The following is a 20993-nucleotide window of genomic DNA, read 5'->3' as shown; positions in this document are numbered from 1 at the left end:
TAAGGCAACACCTAATGTTTGGCTTTGTAATTAAACATCTAGGCCAGACTGGCATTTGGAATGTTACTACTGCCAGCACCTGGCCTCATGGGCTAGGCCAGTCATAGGGGAGGGGGCACAGTGCTCACTATTCCCCCGGACCCCCTCACCCCCCAGCCCAACCCTCAGGGCTCTGTGGCTGACCTGGATTCCAGAAGGCCAGTGTTGAACTGTTGTCTGTTCAGTGAGAGGCTGTGCCGACCCTCTTGTGACAATCACAGCAACTTCCATCTTCTTGGCTGTCTCTTCCCACAATGCTAGGCCTCCCGGCAGCGCAGGACACCCTGGAATTCTAATAGGTGAACGGGGTCTGCTCTGTGGCACTGGCTGTAGCTCCCACATCTCAACACATGAGGCGAACACGAGTTCAAGGCTGGCAGCTCTCCAGACCCCTGAGGAATTCACCTAGCTGCACGAGCAGCGGCTAAGGAGCCCCTGCCTCCAGCAGACTCCCCAGAAGCCCAGTGGCAGAGTCCTGCAAACGGTTCCAGGGCTTCCATGTGCGGGGCAAGGTTCCTCCCTGTCAGGCTCCATCCCTCACACCCAACAGCTGTACCCCAAATGGGAGACCAGCCAGGATTGTGCCTTTTCAAGTTTTTATTTTTATACATTTTTTTTGTATTAAAAAGAAAAGCATAATTACCACAAATTACAAAGGACTAAAGCAGGACTAGAATAATGAATGAAATCACTTCAGCCTGAAAAGCAGATACTCTCAATAATATTAATGGTATAATACAAGCTCATTCAAGTATTTTACATTTTATTTTTGTCCTTTTAAATGTGATATCCTAGCACATGGTAAAGATAATGTACTATGAGCATAAGGTAGAACCTTCTCCACAAAAGCCAGATGACAAGTTTTCCTCTCCAGTGAGAAATGGGCTGTAAGTTCCAATCTTCTCTGCCTCTGCCATCAACATGGCTGAAGGAGAGGGTGGGGCTGGGGCAAATCCAGGGACCCTTCCACACAGGAGGTACTTTGGAATCCCACTCAGGAGGGCGCCAGATGAACCAGACCAGTCTACCCAGGATTTTGGCAAAAAAACCACCCCACCCCTCCTTAGCTAGCTGTCTTCCTTGCCCCTCCTCCCCACCTCCCCGGGCCTTCTGAGCAGCTTACTTTCTTTTGTATAATCAATTAGGAAAGGGGAAAAAGAGCTACAATGGAACAAAACAAAACGTAACAACTTTGACATGGGGGACTCAGCAACTGGATCTGAGCCCCAGGGGTCCAGGATGCGGCAGGGTTGGGCAGACCCTCTCTACTGGTAGTGCATTTGCTCCCAGGTTTAGGAGAGGGAGAAAGAGAAACTTGCCCCTTGGCAGGGTCGAGGCACACAGACCTGATGTTTGATGCCCAAAGGTTGTGTTGGCATGGGCCAATCCTGGAAGGGTACAGGTTGAACAGGATTTTGGGCAGGCTGTTGCTTTGTCTCAGATCTTGGATCTCCATGGGAGGATGATGGGTGTAAAGTGGCAATCCCTGATGGCCCCTGCCACTCCTGGCATGTTTGTCACAGATACATCGGTCCTAAATTCAAGTGTCTTCAGAAAGTGAAGATGTAAACTACTCTTTGCAACATCAACTCCTAACATGTTACAAAAAAATAAAAGAAAAAAAGTCTCCTTCCTCCCCATCGTCAGTCTATGCTGAGATGAAGTCCTCACCTCTTCACCCCAAAGGGGCTTCCTCTTTCTGGGATGTCTATGGGAGGATCAGGGAGAAGATGGCAGCCCCCTGGCCTGGTAGTAAACTCTAGATTATAACAGCCTTTCCCCACACCCCCAAGGCTTCCTTGTGCCCCCAAACCCAGCAGAGGACAAACACTGAGGTTTCTGTGGTGCTGGATACAGTACAGGGCCGAGCGACCTGAAGGAAAGAAAGGGGGAAACAAAGCAAGGATGAGGCTGGGGTGCAGGAGTTCAGTGTCTGACACGATGTGGGCAGGCACCAGACTGGGCAGGGAAAGGCCTCAGCTCCCAATGTCAGAGCGGAGATCAGACACTCGTTCTTGGCTTTGGAGACAACTGGGTCACAGGAACTGAGATGGGCTTCCCACATACTAATCACCGGGAGGGCAGAGATGGGGAGGGTGTAGGCCAAAAGCAGTAAGGTGGCTAAGACAGACGCAAGCCCTTGCCAGCCTGGGACACCATCTCCTACTCGCCCCCCTTTGAACAGTTCAGAAAGAGGGCCAAGGAAGTGTCCGCGATGGAGCGCCACCACCATGAACTTCTCTGTGCTTCCTGGTCCCCACTGGGGGTGAATGCACCGTCACGCCCGCACCTGACACACAGCCCAGTCTGTGTGGGTCAGTCCTTCGTCACCCTCCCACGCTTTAGGTGCCTAAAGACTCCAGCCATCCATTGTCATTCACAGCCCAACTCAAGCAGTCCATGGCTGGAGAAGAGAAGTCAGGTATACTCTATGTCCACATATACCTTCCTGCCGTGGGGCTTCTCCCACCGGCAGGGTTCCCCCCAGCCCCCACCTCCTCCTCATCCCTCGTTCCCAGGCAGGGTCAACTGGAGGATGGGCAGAGATGACTCGCAGAGGGGGTGCAATATGGGGAGACCCCACCAGGGGAAAAGAATGGCATTTTCCTCCATCTTTTATGAGACAAAGCCTCCTTGAAGTCTCAAAGATCTTTCAGGGCAACACAAGAAACATTTCCAAGCCTCCGTCCGCAGCCAGGTGTTCACCTTTCCCCTGAGGTGGGGAGATGGTCAAGCTGAGGACAAGTGTGCCCCAGATCCAGGCCAATACTCTTCTCCAACAGTTTGAAGCAAACTTGGCCGTGGGGTTCCGAGGGTAGGATGAACGGTGTCACGGCAGGACAGGGCCTGGCGTGAGGCGACAGCAAGCAGAGTGACGACACGACAGTGGCAGCAGTGTACAGACACAGGACGTCAGCTTCAAACGATGCAACAGCAGGGATATTTTGGGCACGGCTCTCACCCAAGCCGCCCCTAACTCTCTTGCCTCCAGGCAGGAGGCACTGTACATGCAACTCAGTCCAGAGAAAGATTCTAGCCCATCCAGCCCAGGCACATCCAGAGAAGGTGGGGGCTCTTCAAGTTGACTCCACCGAGGAAAACAGGCATTTGGGTATTTCAGATTCCCGCTCCACAATAAGGCAACTTTTAAAAAAATATTATTTCCAAGAACAAACAAAACAAAACGAATTCCAAGGGTAGGGGAAAGACATCACTTTCTGTAGATTAGGTGGGGGTTTCGGATTTTTTTTTTTTTTTTTGGTCTTTTATGGTCGATTTTGTGGTTTTTTTTTTCTTTCTCCAAGGATGAAAAGGTCAGAGAAAAATAAAATAAATCATCTTTCAATAGTCTTTTCTGGTATAAGCAGCGTCTCTCTGGGCTGGGGAATAAGGGGCGTGGAGAGAGGAGAGTGGGGCAAGGCCCAAACCTTCCCCCGCCTCCACTTTTAGATCCTTTGGTTTCCTTCTCCCGGTGATGGCAGAAGGGCATGGTGGGGACAGCAGAGAGAGAACAGAACACCGTGATGGCAAGCCCCAGGTGACAAAGGAGCTGGTGCTCATGGGGCCCAGGGGCGCTGCCAGAGCCTTCCACGGGACAGTACTGGGCAATGGGGCCCACAGGGCCTTCTTGTGGGCTGCATAGTTGGCTTGAGGGGGAGCAGGAGGCTGTGGGGTGGGAATCAGGGTTGCGGCCTACCAGCCGCGGGCAGGGCTGCAGAGTGATTTTGGTAATCCAGACAAACTATCAATAATTTAAAACTTGATATATATATATGTATATGTATATATATATATATATATATATATATAAAAATCTCTCCCATTTCCCTCCCCCCTTAGAAGAAGCTAGGATGTGAAGAAGAGTCATGGAGAGAGGAGGGGGAAGAAGATACATGGCGGCTCCTGCCCAGGCTCCCTCTGATAACCCAGATGGTGTACACATTGCTACTCAGCACAAAGGCCCGTCCTAATGACTTGAGGCCTGGCCCTTCTCTGTCCGCTCTCCTGGGACTGGGCACCCCCATGGACTCTTGCCCACCCCCTTCCCCCGAAACCCCCCTAGGGCTAAGGGGTTTTTCACTTTCCCAAAGTCTGTGTGTCCGAGTGCTGGTTTGTCCATTTGGCATCGTCCTGGATGGGCTGGCCAGTGGATGGTGTGGGGGGTTGGCTGATCACGGTGGTGGGCCGGCTGGAAGACTGGGAGGGGCATCGTTTCCTGCCCTCACCTCCACCACCTCCTGCTGCCACTGGGTGTCGCTTGTGGATGCCCTCTTCACCCATGGGCGGCTGTAACAGAGAAGGGAGTCATAGGTGACTACACCCACCCTTGCCAGGGCTGTCTAGCAACCTCTTACTTCTCACCTCCAAATGTAATGCAGATAATAAGTTTAACCTTAAAAACGAACTACTAGTTTTATTGAGCATTTCTCTATGCTAAGATACCAAGCACCGCATTATTTATGCATTCACTCATGGCATTTACCCCACCCCCCCTGGATGCAGACGTAATCAGCTGATATTATAGATGAGGAAACTGAGGCACAGAGAAGTAATTTGCCCAGGGTCCCATAGCTGGTAATTGGAGTGGGCCCACCTATAGCTGAAGCCATGCCTTAATTCCTACGAGTTTCTGTTTCCATTATGAGAAAGGATCACTGCTCAGGAGATACATGGGAATGTGGCACCAACATGCTGCGAACACTCAGCTTACAAGGCCCACAGGCTCCTGGGGACTGCCTCATGCTCTTAGGCCCTAAACAGATACTGATCTAAGAGCCAGACCAGGAGCCAGTCTGGCCACACCACTACCAAAGGTCCTGTAACCTCGAGAACATTTCCTTTCTTTTCTGGGCACCAAAGCTGAGCCTATCTTGTTCCACCCTAACTGGTCTTCCTATTACAAGGGTTCTCTGCACGTGTACCCCACTCCAACCTCTGAAGGAAGGAGTGCTTAAAGAAGAAAAAAACCGTCTCATCTTTATATGGGAGACCTGGGCAGTGTGGCCACTGTCTTACTGGGTGGCTATGGGCTTTAGTTTACCCAGTGGTCCAGCAATGATGATAAGCCCTGCCCACTTCACCACTTTATAAAGGTTAAATGTGTATAATGTAAAGTGCCTAACACATACTAAACATTTAATCAATGACATTTTTTAACATAAATGTGGACTATTATTGCTATTTACTTGTACGTCTTTTTGCTAAAAAGTTTCAAGGGAATAAGATAATTGGCATATCCCTACTACACTATAAACTCTTTGAAGGAAAAAGAGTCTCACTCATCTCTGGAGTCCCTGAAGCATCTAGCAAAGACAAGTCCAATTACTCAAACACTTCCCTTGAAACAGCCAGTGGCAATAACCCCAATCCACCACTGGATGTCACTGTGGAGCCACTGCTCCACGAAGCAGGGAAGGCGGTCGGGGGTGGGGGTGGTGGGAGGGGGGCAGCACCGGTGAGGTGCAGGGTCGTGGTCACAGGGGTGGAGGAAGAATTGAATATAATTTATAAACTTCTGGGGTTGGAACTGGCCTCTTCCAGAAAGCAAATACATTTTACCTTGGGTACCCATCCTGATCAACTAGGAGAGGTTAACCAGGGCACAGAAACAAAGAGGGTTATAAGGTAAGAAGAACATTATGAAGGTTTAGCCATTTCTACCATGGGAAGGGGAGTCAGACACAACCATGTAACACCTTCCAATTAGCCTTTACTGTCCACTTCTCACCCCCTATTTTATATAAGAAACCAGGCCCAAATGGGGGGAATGGTTCAGGTGCTAGTGGCACAGATGGGGCCAGAACCCAGGTTTTCTGATGTCTGGTCCAATTTTCCTTCTAAGACAACTAGGGTGAGAAAGAGAGACTTTCACTTACATCCACTCGGAAGTCTTCGAGACGTCGGAATTTGCCGAGGTATTCTTGAAGTTTGGGGTCAATGTCCAAATTTTTGGCTTTGGAATATTTCAAGAAGGCCCAGAATTTCTCCAGCCCATAAAGTTGACCTGTAGGGAAAGAGGAGAAAGAGGTAGAGAAGCTGGGCCGGTGAGGATAGGTTGAGAATAAAGAGCTTCAAGGGAAAGAGGAGTGGTGTGATAGCCAGACACAGTCCAACTGGGGAGTGAGGGAAGAAGTCCTACAAGACCAAGGTTCTCAGAGCTCCAACTCGACTCTCACCGGCTTCATAGTCCTTCACGGTTTCCTCCTGAAAATCCTTGAATATATCCAGCCGGAACTTCTTTTCCAGGCCATAACTGTAGTATCGAAAAAGGCACTCCAAACCATATCTGTAGGAGAACACAAGTCAGTGAAATCAGGACCGTTTCTTCACCTGTAAAACGGAAATGTACCTGCATAACGATGAGCTGCAAAACAGATTAAACACAATAGATTATCAAGGAAATGGCAAATATTATTTAAGAAAGCTACCATTTAATGCTAGTCTAAGTGGGTCCAACATTACATGTTTATAGTTTGCCAGGGGTCAGCAAACTCTGGCCAATTGAATACTGGGCCTCTGCCCTATTCACCATTTGTTTACTACAATTTATTTGCGAGGTGTCATTGGCTGCTTTCTGTTACAGAGCCGAGTTGAGCAGAGACCACAAAGCGTAAAATATTTATTGCCTGTCCTTTTACAGAAAACGCTTGCCAATTCCTGGCATAGGCTCTCTGCTAAGCCATCTGACCATGCCAATGAATATCTGACTCAGAAATTTCACTTCTAAGAAGATGTCAGGAAAATGGCCAAAAATACAGATTTAGATTTTATAGATGTACCAAAACTGTTCATAGCAGAATTATTAAACAAAATCTAAACGTCTGAGAATAGAGAAGCAGTTAAGAAAACCATGATAAATCTGTTCAGAGTAATATTAAGCTATTAAAAATTATAATGTAAATACTCACTGATGGAAACGGATAGATGTTTATGATATATTACCAAGTAAAAAAGATGTTTCAAAGTGTTATATGTAGAATAGGCCCATTTTTGTAAACAAGTATGCAAATTTTACATCTACACATGCAAAATTTGGAAAGGCAAACACTTAAAAATTATTTTAACAACATGGAAAAATGTTCACACTTATAAATGATAAGAGTGAACAAAAAGGCATTCATAGGATGATCCAAAAAACATGAAATATAGCAGAACATCAACACTGGTTGTCTGTGACCTGAAGGATGTTTTCCTCCAGCTTCTTTAGGCATTTCTGTACATTTCAAGTTACTTACAGAGAGCACAGTTTACTGGAGAAAAAAAAGAGAAGTTTTTACAAGTGTCTATAATAGGAGACAGGTTAAATAAATTACAGTACATCCATATAGTGTTAGATCATACAGACTATAAAAAGGAACAAGAAAGTTATTTATGAATGGATATGGAATGATCTTTAAAATACAGCATTACATTAAAAAGCAAGGTGCAAAAGCATATGAGAAGCCATCTTTTGTGTAAATAAAAAGGGTGCGGGAGACTACTTAGGTGTATGTCCTTGCTTACATGGGCAAATGTTTTCACAAAGGACCCACAAGATTCCAACAAAACAGGATGTCTCTGGAAAAATGAACTAGATGGGAGGGGACAGAGATGAGACTTCTCACTATATATATATAAAATCTTTGAACTCTTTGAATCTTGAACCATGTGAATATACTACTCATTCAAAAACAATAAATTTTTAATAAAGCATATGAAGTATATACACAAGAGACTTCCAGTTAACAGTTGTGGAAGGAGAACCACCAGGGACCCTTCACCACCTGCCAAACACCAGCCAGAGCCCTCAGCCCAACCAGCTCACCTGTAGCCTTCTTTAGCATCCTCCAGAGCTAGCTGCTTGAACTCCTCATACATCTTTTTGTTGAAGTGATCTCGGAGGAAGAAGGACCAAAAGCGGAAGAGAGTGTTCATCTCCTGAGACTGGCCAATGCCTAAGCGTTTCCGCTCTGATGGGGGAAGAAGAAGGAACGACATGTGTAAGCTGCCTGTGCTTTGGGGAACAAATGATCCTGGAACTCAAGGGTCTTGGTCTTTTCTCCACCACCTCCCAATTCCCTTATCCATCACCTGCCTCTTCAGTCTTTTAGGAAATGTTTACTGAGCACTTAACAACTCTGTGTCAGGCCCTGCTACCGGGCACTGCCTAAGCCTCACCAGAAACAGGTGGTATCACCTTCTGAACCAGGCCATCCTGGTCTAGCTCTTCACCTCAAAGTGTATCGCTCTTAAGTGTATTAGAACAAAGAAAAGCATGAACAAATAATTTGTGCATTCTAACAAATGATTCTTTCATTATTCATTATCAATTATTTCAGGAGTCCTACAATGTTGACAAGTACAAAATTGTAAAAACAAAACAATACACAACACCAAAGTGCAAATAATTGAAGAAAAGATAGATTTGAACATTAAAACATTAAAAAAATTAAAAACCTTTGTGCTTCAAAGGACACTCAACAAAGGAAAAAGACAACCCACAGAATGGGGGAAACATTTGCAAAAAAATTGTATCTGATAAGAAAATATAAAGAACTCTTACAACTTGATAATAAAGACAAATAATCCAGTTAAATAATAGGCAAAGGACCTGAACAGGCACTTCTCCAGAGGTGGCAGACAAATGGCCAACATAGAAAATTGCTCAACACTAGTAACTATCAGGAAAATGCAAACCAAAGCCATAAGGAGGTATCACTTCATACTTTCCAAAAGGCTATCATCACAAAGATAGGCAATAATAAGTGCTGGGAGGGTGTGGAGAAATCAGAACCCTCATACACTGCTATTAGGAAAATAAAATGGTGCCACCACTTTTGAAAATGATGTAGTTCTTCAAAAGGTTAAACATATTGACCATATGACCCAGCAATTCCACACTTCCACCCAAGATAAATGAAAACCCATACACACACAAAAACTTATACACCAATGTTCATAGCAACATTATTCATGACAGACAAAAAGTGGAAACCTAAATGCCCATCAGTTAATGAACGGACAGACAAAATGTGGTCTATCTATATAATGGAATGCTATTTGGCAATAAAAGGAATTAAGTGCTAATACACGCTACCTTGAAAATATTATGTTAAGGGAGAGAAACCAGTCACAAGGAACCACATATTGTGTAATTCCATTTATACGGAAAGTGCAGAAAAGGCAAATCCATAGAGGTAGAGAGCAGTATAAGCCTGGGAGGAGTTGGGGGAGTGACTGGTAGGGGCACAGGGTTTCTCTTTGTGGTAATGAAAATGTTCTAAAATGGATTCGGGTGATTGCTTTGTACACTTGAAATGGGTGAATTATATGGTATGTGAACTGTTATCTCAATAAAGCAGCTATTACACACAGAGAACGAGGGAAAAGGGAAGGTGCTGGACCAGCATTTAGAAGCCATGTTTTGCTAAATGAAAGGGGATGGGGTGAGTTAACAGCAACAAATGAGTATTAAGATTGGTTTTGAGCATCTTTACAGTCAACCTGACATAAACCCACAGTTAAAAGGCGTCTCATTTTATGATAGAAGGAAATGGGTGAGAGCAGCTAGAGAGGTTCTTTCCTTCCACTTTCTAGAGCAGGGGTGAGCAAACTGTTTTCAGTAAAGGGTCAGAGAGTAATTATTTTAGGTGTTGCAGGACACAATGGACTCTGTCATAAATTCTTTTTATCTCTCCACAACCCCTTAAAAATGCTTAAGGCTGTACGAGAATAGGCTGCTGGCTAGATGTGGCCCACAGGTCATAGTTAGGTGACCCCTGTTCTAGACAATATATGCTATCTCATGCATACCTTTTGTGATGAACAGTGGACCAAATGGACAATGGCTGAGTTGGTGGTCTTCCAGAACTAGGAAAACTCTTGGTATTTTTTATATCAATAGAGGAATATCAAGGAACAGGAATGTTCTGATTACCAGATTCTTTCAGCCTCCTGTATTCCAAAACTACCTGGCCTAGTCTAACTTCATTCCTTCCGGCTATAATGTTACATCGCCTTCTTGTTCTGAGGTCAGAGGAAATAGTCACCTACTCCACCAGCACTTACACTCTGGATCTAAGTGTTGGCCCCAGAGGCTCTGTCCCTTCCCCCTGTGCTTCTTACCATTAAGGCAGCGCCTACGATACTTGTGGTAGACGTGTTGCGTGAAGCCATTTTCCTTGAGCAGCTCATGGGAAGGATGCTGGAACTTGGGCAGCGACTGAGGGGTACAGCCATAGCTGCCAACCGTAGGTGTCCCTTCTGAGGGGCTGGAGCTAGAAGCCATGAAAGACACAGTGTCACCAGGTTCCCCAGAGAAGCTGGCCATCAGGTTAGCAGGGGCCCCTCTGATCCCTTCCATCAGCCAAGAACTAGCCTCTCACAGGGCAACAAACCAGGAGACCCATGTACTGTGCCAGGCCCTTCACTTATATCCACAGGTCTGGTCTGACCGGCTCTTTGCATTAACCTCCGGAGGGTTTTACAAAGAGGCGAATCAGATTCACAGAGATTGGGAGACTCATCCCGGGTAACGGAGCTATTTAAAGGCCGAGAGCTGTACAAGGCCCAAACTTGAGTTTTAACCATTTATTTATCACGAGTTAACACTGACCTTTCCTAAATAAGCTATTATGGGTTAATCTATCTATGTTTTCCTTAAATCATGCCTCTTTTCAGTCTGTACCATCCCTGCAGGGAGAATACACAGGTCAGTGGCACTCAAACCTTGCTCTGGAATGGGAAACACTGGGGCCATTTTATTGAAAATAAAAATAAGGGAATCTGGGTCCTACCCCCAGACGCTGAGTTTGTAGATCTAGAGTGGGGCCCAGGAATCTGCATTTTTATTCAACTACCTAGCTATCCTGAAGTAGGCAGCAAGTATCTTCAATAAAAATCAACTCAAGGATACTTTCTGAGAATCTGGACCCATTCAGCTTTGACACTACTAATTCATAAAGAAGTCTTCCTCTTCCCAGGCCCTGGATTAAGCTTTCTAGGCTACTCCTATTTTTTTAGATTTAGATGAAGGTCCCTTTCTTTAATTTTCTTACCAGAGTTTGTTCTTCTTGGTTCCATCGATTTCATGGCTCTCCCACCTACCCCACAGCCAGCCTGACAGCCTCCCCACAGCCCCTCACCTGATGGAAGCAGTCCGGGGCCTGTGTTCTCGGGAATCCATCACCCAGCCCACGTGACTCTCTAAGGGCGGGTTGGAGCTGTGTCTTGTTTTCCTTTTCCGAGGCATCTACAAAGGTCAGTCCAGGATTTATTTATTGTGCTCATACAATGTGAGGAGCATCGAGCATTTTGAAGGCCTAAGATCCACTCACGTGTGTGTCTCATTTTACAAGTTATTTTCATCTCTATTCTCTCACAATGTCCACAGCTGTAAGCTAGGACCTGGTATGCCTATTTCAGAGATGAAGAAATCGAGGCCTGGGAGTGAAGGATTTGCCCAACAACCTACACCTGGTAAGTCCTCCTTAGGCCTCATCGTGGCTACATGGGGCCATCACTCCCTCAACCAGTCCATTTTGTACATGTGGTCACTCAATCTCAATCTCAGGTGGGCCCACCAGCCTAGGAACACAGAACAGGTGGGGCACCTGGCACCTTCTTGGCTTAGACAAGGCAAAAGAGAGCGGCACAGCACTGGGATGCAGCGACGTGGTCCAAGACTCCCACCCGCCCGGCAGGAGGGCCTCACCTTGGCATCTAGTGTCCGTCCTTCCTTCACCACCGGGTAAAACCGTGATGTCTGGCTTGAGTCTTTGAGCTGCGGGGTCCGGGGAGTGCGGGGGGTCCTGGCATTGCGGTAGTTTGGCGACTCTGGAACAGTGGTTGGTAGAGAGCGGGCGATAGCAGAGGGCTCAGGAGCACCAAACAACTTGTTGGCCAGGGCATCAGTGGGAACTGCAGAGGCAGAGCGGGGTCAGCAAGTAGGGGGAGGCCCGTGACTGTCTTTCTTTGGGAGGCCCCTCCCACCCAGGCCAGGGTCCCCAGTGTCACCCCTCACCTTGTTGGAATCGGGGTGGACCAGGAGGGACCTCCTGGTTGGGATCCACTGGGGGCTCAGGGGTTAGTGTGTCAAACTGCTCCCGGCTGATCATGTTGACTTTCTTGAAGTTCTCGACTTCTTGCTGCAGAGGATACAAGATGGGTGGGGAAAGATGTCACAAGACTGCCCTAGCCTGTTTAGAAATCAAGATGTGCAGGAAGTTGGAGAGGGCAGCTCCCACGTCCACATACATGGAATTCTGGTCCCCAGGCTCTCGGCTGCCCCATCACCATTCCTCAACCCCAGTTATCGGGCACAAGTGTGCTAACATAGAAGGGGTTAGTATGTGCCCAGCCCTCTGTGAAACAGGACTGAGATCAGGACTCCAGTTCCCCAGGAATTCACTGCAGACTCCCCCTGAATCACTTCCTGTCACTCTCCTCCCCTCCAAACACACTACTTACTACACAGGCTTGCCAAAGGCCCACCCACCATTACATATATCCACTCCGTGAAAACCTACAACAGTGGTTTGACTGTTTCCAAGCATCAGTGATTTTCTAAATAGACCTATCTTTTCCCCATCTCCCATGCTCCAAGCAAGCTTTTTAAAAGGCTTTCCAACTTTCAGATATGCCCTAGTATTTAAGACTAGAAATCCTTATTCTATGCCTACAGAAGTGTCTAGCTTACTGTTATGACGTTAAACGTGGGTGCTCAGGTTGCACAATAACCACCCTGTACACTGCCAAGTTTTACAAAGTGTTGACACAGCGCTTCCCACTCTTGTCACCCCCTTTTATACTGCGGACACCGAGGCTCCGCGCCCAAGCCCACACCGCTCGTCAGCCCTCCTCTTCCCCACTCGCTCGAAGCACGCCAGGCCCCATGCTCACTGCTATGGCGGAAGCTCACCTTGATCTGGGAGTACTCAGGTTCAAACTTCGCAGTCCACAGGTCCTGCTCATAGTAGAAGAGCCCGTCGTTAATGACCTTGGCCAGCTCAGCACTCATCTTGGCACGCGAGGTGTGGTTGCCTGTGCGGTCTCCCCCTGGGTGCCGGCGCATGTATGGCGGCGTCTGAGTGACAATAAGGATCTTGTTGACGTCCCGGTCATCAATCTCATAGTCAGAGTCCTCATCAGACCAGGCGGTGAAGGTGTTTTTCCGCCCATCCATCTGCTCCATCTCCTCGTCAAACAGGAAATCCAGTTCCTCTTGCTCATCCTGATCCTTGGACATCAGCTGTTGAGAGGGCAGCTGCTGAGGCAGAGCGGTCTGGTGGAGGAACCTGGGCTCCTCTGACTTCTAAACCGGGACAAACGAAGGGGAGAGAGAATCACCAGGGGGTCCTTAGCCCAGTTTCCACAGCTATCCTCCTACAGAGGCCTCAGCCCCTCGACATGAGATTGTCGCAATGGTGGCCCCTTGTCACGCCAGAAAGTCACATGTGTCAGCCCTGGAGGCAGCTTCATGGACAAAGGATGTTCCATAGGATCCCAGGTTTCTCTACACACAGCTCACATGACAGCCATTCACAATGAGATGACAAGTTCTCTACACGTAGAGCTGTGCTCCATTAACCTTTATACTCTACACAGCCCTAGCCTGGGCACACAGCGGTTCAGTAGGTTGAATCATCTATTTATCCATCTATCCAACATTTCCAAAGAAAGCTTCTTGAGGCCAAGGAGCACAGCTGCCTTGCTTTCTATTAATATTATATCCACAGTACCTAGACTGGGACCTAGCAATAGAAAATGTGTAACTATTTGATGAACGAGCAAGTACTCACTGGTATCAGACCCTGTGTGAACAATCTAAAAGCAGAGTAATGAATAAGACAAAGTCCTTGAACTTAAGAAGCTGTTTAGCGGGAGAAAAAGTCTACCAACCAGCCAGCCAAGTGCAAGGTGGTATGGGAAAGACTATAAATAGGACCTGTGGGAGTACATAGGCAGAGGGGCACTACACCAACAGAGGCAGGAATGAGGACAATCAGGGAAGACTTCTTGGAAGAAGCGACTACTAAAAAATGAGCATAAGGCAGCTAAAGGGAGGGACACAGGGTGTGCTAAGCAGAAAGAATTTTATGTCCCAAAGGCAAGAGAAACACGGGGTTTTCAGCAAAAAGAAAAACTTTCAGAGTGTCGATAGGCTGAATTAATTTGAGATTTTGGGAAGAAGCATTTGTCAATTCTCTCATGTACATAGAGCTTTCCATATAAACTCCACACCTATTCTCTTTTAAGGTTCCAGATGTGATGGTGGGAGTGGCAGCTAAGCCGGGCTCCGGCCTTTACAAAGCCTTTGTAGTCTGCAAGCCTGGACCTAATAGGCCCTTGTTCACCCACTACCGTTCTCCTCCTGACTCTGGCCTCATCTCTGACACTTCTTAGAGGACCGCAGCCAAAACAGACGGGGAAGTTGGGGTCAAAGCAGGGAAAAGGAAGGAGACAGAGATGAGGGATGTGGTCACAGTGGTACAATGGAAAAGGGAGCACAGAATTCCAAAGACCCAAAGTCAAAGGTCATCTCTGAGGCCTCCTCACAAGCTCCAGACCAAAGAGGGTATGGAGAGTGAAGACATAAATGGAGCAAAAGTCCGCTCCTAGACAAGGGGGCAGTAATTTCACTTTGAGAGTGAAATGCTTTTCTAACAGTGGACTCAATTTGTAGATTGCTTTACTATTTCTACATCAGTCGGACTCCTCTTTCCTTCCATCTGAAGAGAGGGAAACTGAGGCCCTGAGATGGAAAAAAAGCCAGTGTCCCAAGGTCACCAGCCATCGGTGACAGGAGACCTGTGTTCTGGCGTACAGACTCTAACTCTATATCCAGGCTGTGCATCTGTTCCCCCTTCCTTCCCTCTTCTGAAGACCTGAGGGGTTGATACAGGTGCAATGAGCAAACTCAGGGGAAAGGCACTTAAAATACAGCCCTAGGGATTAGATGGGGCAAAAAGAACAGCCAAGCATTGAGAAATTTGGGACACCACTGCCAGAGGCTGCGTGATCTCCTCCTGTGAAAAATGCCACTCAGGAACTCATGCAGCTAGGGTTGTCCTGAGGGGTGGTCACCACTGAAAATGGAAACGGGCCACACCAAGCCCCCTACAGTCACTGGTGATCTTAGCTCACAATACGAGCCCGAGCCATGGGCTTGCCCGCCAGCCCCTCAGAGCCCAGAGCTCTGTGTCTGTGATGTCCCCTCCAAGCACTCAGCCTGCAACCCTAGAACCCAGGGCGAGGGACAAACCTCACCCACCTTGGGTCGTGCTGGAGAAGGCCGAGGCCTCTTCTTCACTTCGATCCAGTTCTCGGAATCCAGGTCAGGCAGGCTGGCAGACAGGCCCTTGGGCAGTGTCTTTAGGTTGCTGACCTCCTCTGTTTTGGTTGGCACTGGGGTGACTGCACGAGGAGAGCCAGGCGCCGACTCTGAAGGGAGGAAAGGTGACAGCCTTATCCCTCCAGCCCTCCTCCTGATGCCAGCCCCGAGGAGGACTTCTGGCCACAGCACAAGGACAAGTGGTCGGCATCCACATGCTGACAGGCTACGTACCTGTCTCCTTCTGGTAGTGCTGGCGGGGCACAAACTCAGGGCAGTTGAGAAGCTGGGAGAAATCGGTCTGGGAGTAATCTACTATCGGGGGACCAGGAAGAGGCCACTTCTCCGGTTCCTCCCTCCTGCGGACTTTCTCATCAACGATCTCCACCACTTTGCTGTCTTTTAGGGCCTGCAGGGGAGAAAGAAGGAGAGGATTTAGAAAAAAAGATTTGGACAGACTACGATTTCGAAGCTGGTAAACGACCGGGCCCCCACAAGCTCACGTATGAGTCCAGAGCTAGAATGAGTAGTAGAACATGGGTACCATCTTCCACGACTGGTGGACAAGAGAGATGTTCAAACGTGTAGGAGGCACCTGCCCTTTGACCTTGCCATTCTACATCCAATAATCTGTCCCAGAGAAATAATGCACAAACAGGTGACAATATGTATAAGATCTGCACAAGACTATTCATAACATTGTCTGTAATAGGAAAAGCTCCAGAAAGTTCCTAACTTTCCACCACATAAGCAATTTAAATAAATTATAGCACATCCATGCAATGGAATACCACTCAAAAGTTTTAAGTTTCACACATGCTGAGGTGGAAAGAGTCACAAACACACACACACACACACAACAAAAAAACAGGTCTATATCCATGAGTGTAAGATCCCATTGGTGTTTGATTTTTAAGTAAAAACACTATAATACAAATTTTTCTAGAATTCACAGGTAAACTATTATAGGTGTTTGTCTCTAGGAAAAAAGGGTGAAGAGTGGCAACAAAGTTTTCTTTTAGAAGTCTTTTAAATGGAATAGGACATTTCAACATATCAAAACATCCTCTGTTGGTGAGGCTGGGGAAAGCGGCACTGTCATATTCTGGTACAAATGCAAAAGGCACAACCCATAGAAAGAGAATTAGGCAATAGCTAGAAAAATAATCTATGCATTTTCCCTTTAGTTCAAACATCCCTCTTCTAGACGTTTACACCAAAGATACACTGGCAAAAATATGAAAAGATATATATGCAACTGTAAATATGAATGAGGAATATTTATTACATACTACTAGGTTGGTGCAAAAGTAATTGTGGTTTTTCCAATTATTTTTAACCTGTTAAACCGCAATTACTTTTGCACCAACCTAATACTATGCTCCCAGATATATTAAGTAAAAACACAAAGCAGGTGAAGAAAGAGGAAAGAGACAAATATGTAGAGGCATGTGCTTATTTTTTAATGGAAGAATTCAAAAAAGGCTACCTATAGGGAAAAAGGTAGAAATGAGAGAATTTTAAGTTGGACTTCTGTGAATATACCATGTTGACTTGAACCATGTAGATGTTTTACATAATGTAAACTAGAAAGTAGGAGGAAAAAAGTAATCCCTAAAACTTCAGAGAAAAATTAAACTAATGTAACTAACATATATCCAGTTAAAGACCTAACCACCTAAAGATTATTTCAAATAAGTTTAAAAAGCAGTCAAAAATAGTACGGGGGTGCGGATGAGGGAGAAGGTGAGTGGATTAGAAAGCATAAATGGGTAAACCACAATATTGCCACGAGGATATGAAAGACAGTTTGGATGAATATAATCAATAATGTTGTAAAGATTTTGTAGGGTGTCAGATGGGCACTTGTCTCATTAGGGAGCCCACTTCATGGACGGTGTAGATGTCTGACCACTGCGCTGTACATCTGAAGCTGAAGCTGGATAACACTGAACGTCAACTATAATTTTATATATATATATATATATATACATATATATATATATATACATATATATATATATATATATAGTCACGGGATGTGGAGTACAGCATAAGGAATAGTGTCAATGGAATTGTAACAGCTATATAGGATGTCAGAGGAGTATACATTGAGGGAGGGTGGTTATCACTTTGTGAGGGGTGAAATGTGTAACGATTACATTGTTTTGTACACCTGAAACTAAAATAAATAAATAAAATACAGTAAAATGACTGTATGAATACAAAAAAGCACCTGTTTTACTCGTAGAGATATAAAACTGTGTATAAAATGTAGAGTAAAATATATGAATAATTATATCGATATCATTAGGAATTAGGACTTTTGGCATGGGAGAAAGAAGTAGTTATAAATAAAAGATCATTTAAGTTAAAGTAAAGACCCTATAGTCCTGAATTTTAATAGAAAATATCAGTATAACCTCACAATGTATTTATTAAAAGAAACAAAAAACAAAAAGCTCTAGAAACAATCATCAATCAAGTATCAATGAACACTCTTGTAACTCAAATGTGTGCTATCTAAATAACATTTCCCCAAAATAGAGGGAACTAGAGCTCCTTAAAGAAATGGCCAATTACAGATCTTGGGCAGGAAATGCACAAGATGAACTAGGGTCCCACTGATCAAAATACAGCACAATTTGATTGAGCCTATCAACTGCAATGGGTTGAAATAAAATACGTTTGAATCCTTAAGTTGGTGATGACACTAAAACAAACAAAAAACAAGCCCAAACCTCACCAGTCACCTTTGAAGATTTGGGATCAACTCATAATTCTAAAAAACTGGTTAATAAAGGAAAAGATCAAGCATTTATCTACCCTTCAAACTAAATACAAACTAAATGCCTCTTGGTAACTGAATAGTTGATTTAACAAAGATCCTCCTAAAAGAGGTATTCCTGCTAACAAATGAAGACAAATTGTCAGAATTAGAGTATCACTATTTTGCAATCCCCAATGAAATAATAGGCACTGTCAATAGAAGCTTATTATCACAAGAGGGAGAATCAAATGAAACACTATGTGCCACCTGAGAGAATATATCATTATCTATATTCTTGATAAGGAGGGGGGATCCAAAACCCGAATCTGGTTTTGGGCCTCTAAATCACCAATTTACAAAAAATTTGGAGTACAGAACGTGTTAAATGACACCACTGTGTCCTACAACATATACAACCCAGTTTATTCAAATAATAAAATGCAAGGAAGCCCGGGGTGGGGTGGGGTGGGGGGGAGAGTTAAGACAACACATGCATCTTATTTGGACCCTGATTCTCAAACCACTGAAACAAATTTCTGACTATTTGGTGAGCTTAAGCAATTAATATTTTTACATGTGATAATGATATTGTGATTATGTTTTTTAATAGGTCTTTTTTAGAGGTAGATACTGAAACATGGATGAAATGTCAGGTTACCTGATCTTTTCTTCAAAGTAATCTGGGAGAAGAAACAGATGAGGGGGAAGATGGAATAGATAGGCTATAAACTGAAAATTGCTTAAGGCTGGGTGATAGGTTCATTTTACTATTGTCTACTTTTGTAAATGTCTTGAGACTTTTCCATAACAAAAGGGGGGGGGGCAGAGAGAGACCAAGAGAGAGAACAAAAACAGAAGGTAGAAGAGGGAGGAATGGAGGAAGAGCGGGAGAGGCTGGCCTAGCCTTGGAACTTTAGCAGAGGTAATCAAATGGGGGCTCTTCCAAGGTTTCCTGCCTTGGCTCAAACTCCAGCTCCGTGAGTAGGACATTTCTTTTCCCTGCACCCCAGTCCCAGGGAGGGAGACATACCGCAAAGATGAGTGAAATGTCAGTGGTAAGGGCCTGCACTCGGTGGAAAGAAGCAATAAGAGTGATGGGAAGGAAACCGTCGGCATCCATTTTCCGTCGCAGGAAGAAGTCTCGCTCTAAATTGTCCACGCTGAAGTAGTACTCACTAGGTGAAGGGGAGAACAGGTATAATTGCTGCATCACTTACAAATATGCCTTCCCTTTTCTACTGTACACCCCAGCAACCTCACATAGCCTCTTACCCCATCTCTTTTGCATAAACAGTTTTAAGGGTTGAAAGAAATGATGTTACTTACCCTCTCGTAGCTCCCTAACCTTGGGGTCAAACCATTCCCTCTGCCCTTCAGCCCCTCTGCAGCTCTGACAAGCTCTCCTTTGGGTCAAACCATTCCCTCTGCCCTTCAGCCTCTCTGCAGGCCTTACAATCTCTTCACTTCCTTTTCCAGTCCGAAAACATTTAGCACACACTGCTGCCATGATCTACCTCCTTATATGGCTCCCCCACTGCACTGACAGACAATGTATTGGCATGGTTAGGAGCCAAGGGTCTGCAATCAGACAGAAATGAATTCAACTATGTGCCTTGTCACTTACTAGTTGTGAGACTGGGCAAGTTACTGGGCCTGTATGCTCATCTATAAAATGGGGATAAGACCCAGTTCAGAGGAATTAAGTGGGTAACTGCAGGATTAAATAAGAGAATGCCTATCAAGCACATAGCACTGAGCCTCACCAATAGTGAGGAGTCCATGTTTGCTAGCATCCTGACAATGCAGCCATTACAAACAGGAGCACACAATGGAGCAGAGTCTAGACATTTTCTCCCCATCTTGTTGGTGGTAATTTATAATTTTCTTAAGGTAAATATGGTATTACTTCTGTAATAAACAATAATTTATGAAAAATTAGCTTAAAAGATGAGAGGAAGTTATTTTTCTCAGCTCCAGCCAGGGCAGCAACTGCTGCCAGCACCAGAAGGGCCCGTCTGCCCTCCTCTGGCGGCTACCAACCCCTCACCGGTCTCTCTAGGAGGAAGGCTCCCGCCTACTCACATCTGGCGCTTAATGTAGTCTTTGAGCAACTCCTGGTCCACGCTGTAAAGCTCGGTGCTGCTAACATTGTCAAAGTAGTAGGTGATGTTGTTCATGTACTTGGGGGTTCGAGGCCCCTCTGCACCATCGAACTTCCGGTAGCCAAACTGGTAGTCAAAATGGGCTGCAGGGAAAACGGATGCCATGACGGAGGTGATACCTGCCTGCCACCCCCGCCGCACTCCCTTGGACATCCCGGAGCCCAAAGGGGCCTCCTCACGTACTTCGAGTGCCACCCCGGCCGCGTCCCCGGCCGCGACCACGCCCCCGTCCACGGCCGCGGAAGGAAGCCCGTGCCCCACCAGCCCCATCACTCTTCACACTCGATGTCTCATCCTGATCGTGCCAGGCAGGTTCCTGTTTGGTCTCTGGTTGCCAGGCTGGGGTGGGGGGTGCCACAGGCACAGGCACGTAGGTGGCAGGCTCAGAGCCTATGGGGAGAGAGGGCACTGGGTCAGGCCTGAGCGTGACCCTCATCGCCCAGGCCCTCCACAGTAGGCGTACCTTTGATCTCCGCGCGATTGGCAGGGGTGTGTCGTGGCTCTGGCGGACGAGCAGGGCGGGAGGCCAGTTTCTCTCTGGACACTTCAGGCTTCATGTCTATTTGCAAGGGGACCCACTTGTGTTTGTTCCCTGGAGGGCAGCATGAGCACATGAGAAAGGCTTGAAGGAGTGGTCCCTCCCAGCCATCCCTACCCTGACTGTCTTTCCCCCTACCCAGGGCTTTAGGCCTGAATCACAATCTGGTAACCT

The 20993-nt window shown here is 46.2% G+C and overlaps 1 protein-coding gene across 7 annotated transcripts in view; it reads right to left on the bottom strand.

The window, feature by feature from the left end:
• Positions 1 to 618: 618 nt before the first annotated feature.
• Positions 619 to 20993, bottom strand: part of LARP1 (La ribonucleoprotein 1, translational regulator) — a 53712-nt gene continuing 33337 nt past the window's right edge. For 4 of the 7 annotated variants that reach the window (XM_081035192.1, XM_081035193.1, XM_081035196.1 and 1 more), the window contains 15 exons: positions 20745 to 20873; positions 20465 to 20671; positions 20202 to 20364; positions 19150 to 19294; positions 15584 to 15758; positions 15290 to 15459; positions 12938 to 13330; positions 12041 to 12164; positions 11732 to 11937; positions 11163 to 11269; positions 10144 to 10295; positions 7844 to 7988; positions 6216 to 6325; positions 5916 to 6043; positions 619 to 4326 (listed from right to left, as the gene is read on the bottom strand). In XM_081035192.1, the coding sequence (XP_080891318.1) occupies positions 4117 to 4326; positions 5916 to 6043; positions 6216 to 6325; positions 7844 to 7988; positions 10144 to 10295; positions 11163 to 11269; positions 11732 to 11937; positions 12041 to 12164; positions 12938 to 13330; positions 15290 to 15459; positions 15584 to 15758; positions 19150 to 19294; positions 20202 to 20364; positions 20465 to 20671; positions 20745 to 20873 (2564 nt within the window). In that variant the 3' untranslated portion in view covers positions 619 to 4116. The remainder of the gene's footprint in view (positions 4327 to 5915; positions 6044 to 6215; positions 6326 to 7843; positions 7989 to 10143; positions 10296 to 11162; positions 11270 to 11731; positions 11938 to 12040; positions 12165 to 12937; positions 13331 to 15289; positions 15460 to 15583; positions 15759 to 19149; positions 19295 to 20201; positions 20365 to 20464; positions 20672 to 20744; positions 20874 to 20993) is intronic. The other 3 variants (XM_081035195.1, XM_081035198.1, XM_081035194.1) reach the window with 2 other exon arrangements.

This window comes from Rhinolophus hipposideros (assembly GCF_964194185.1).
Source record: "Rhinolophus hipposideros genome assembly, chromosome: 23".
NCBI classification, from domain to species: Eukaryota; Metazoa; Chordata; class Mammalia; order Chiroptera; family Rhinolophidae; genus Rhinolophus; species Rhinolophus hipposideros.
The sequence above is the reverse complement of the archived record's forward strand: the minus strand, read 5'-3'. Positions and strand labels throughout refer to the sequence as shown.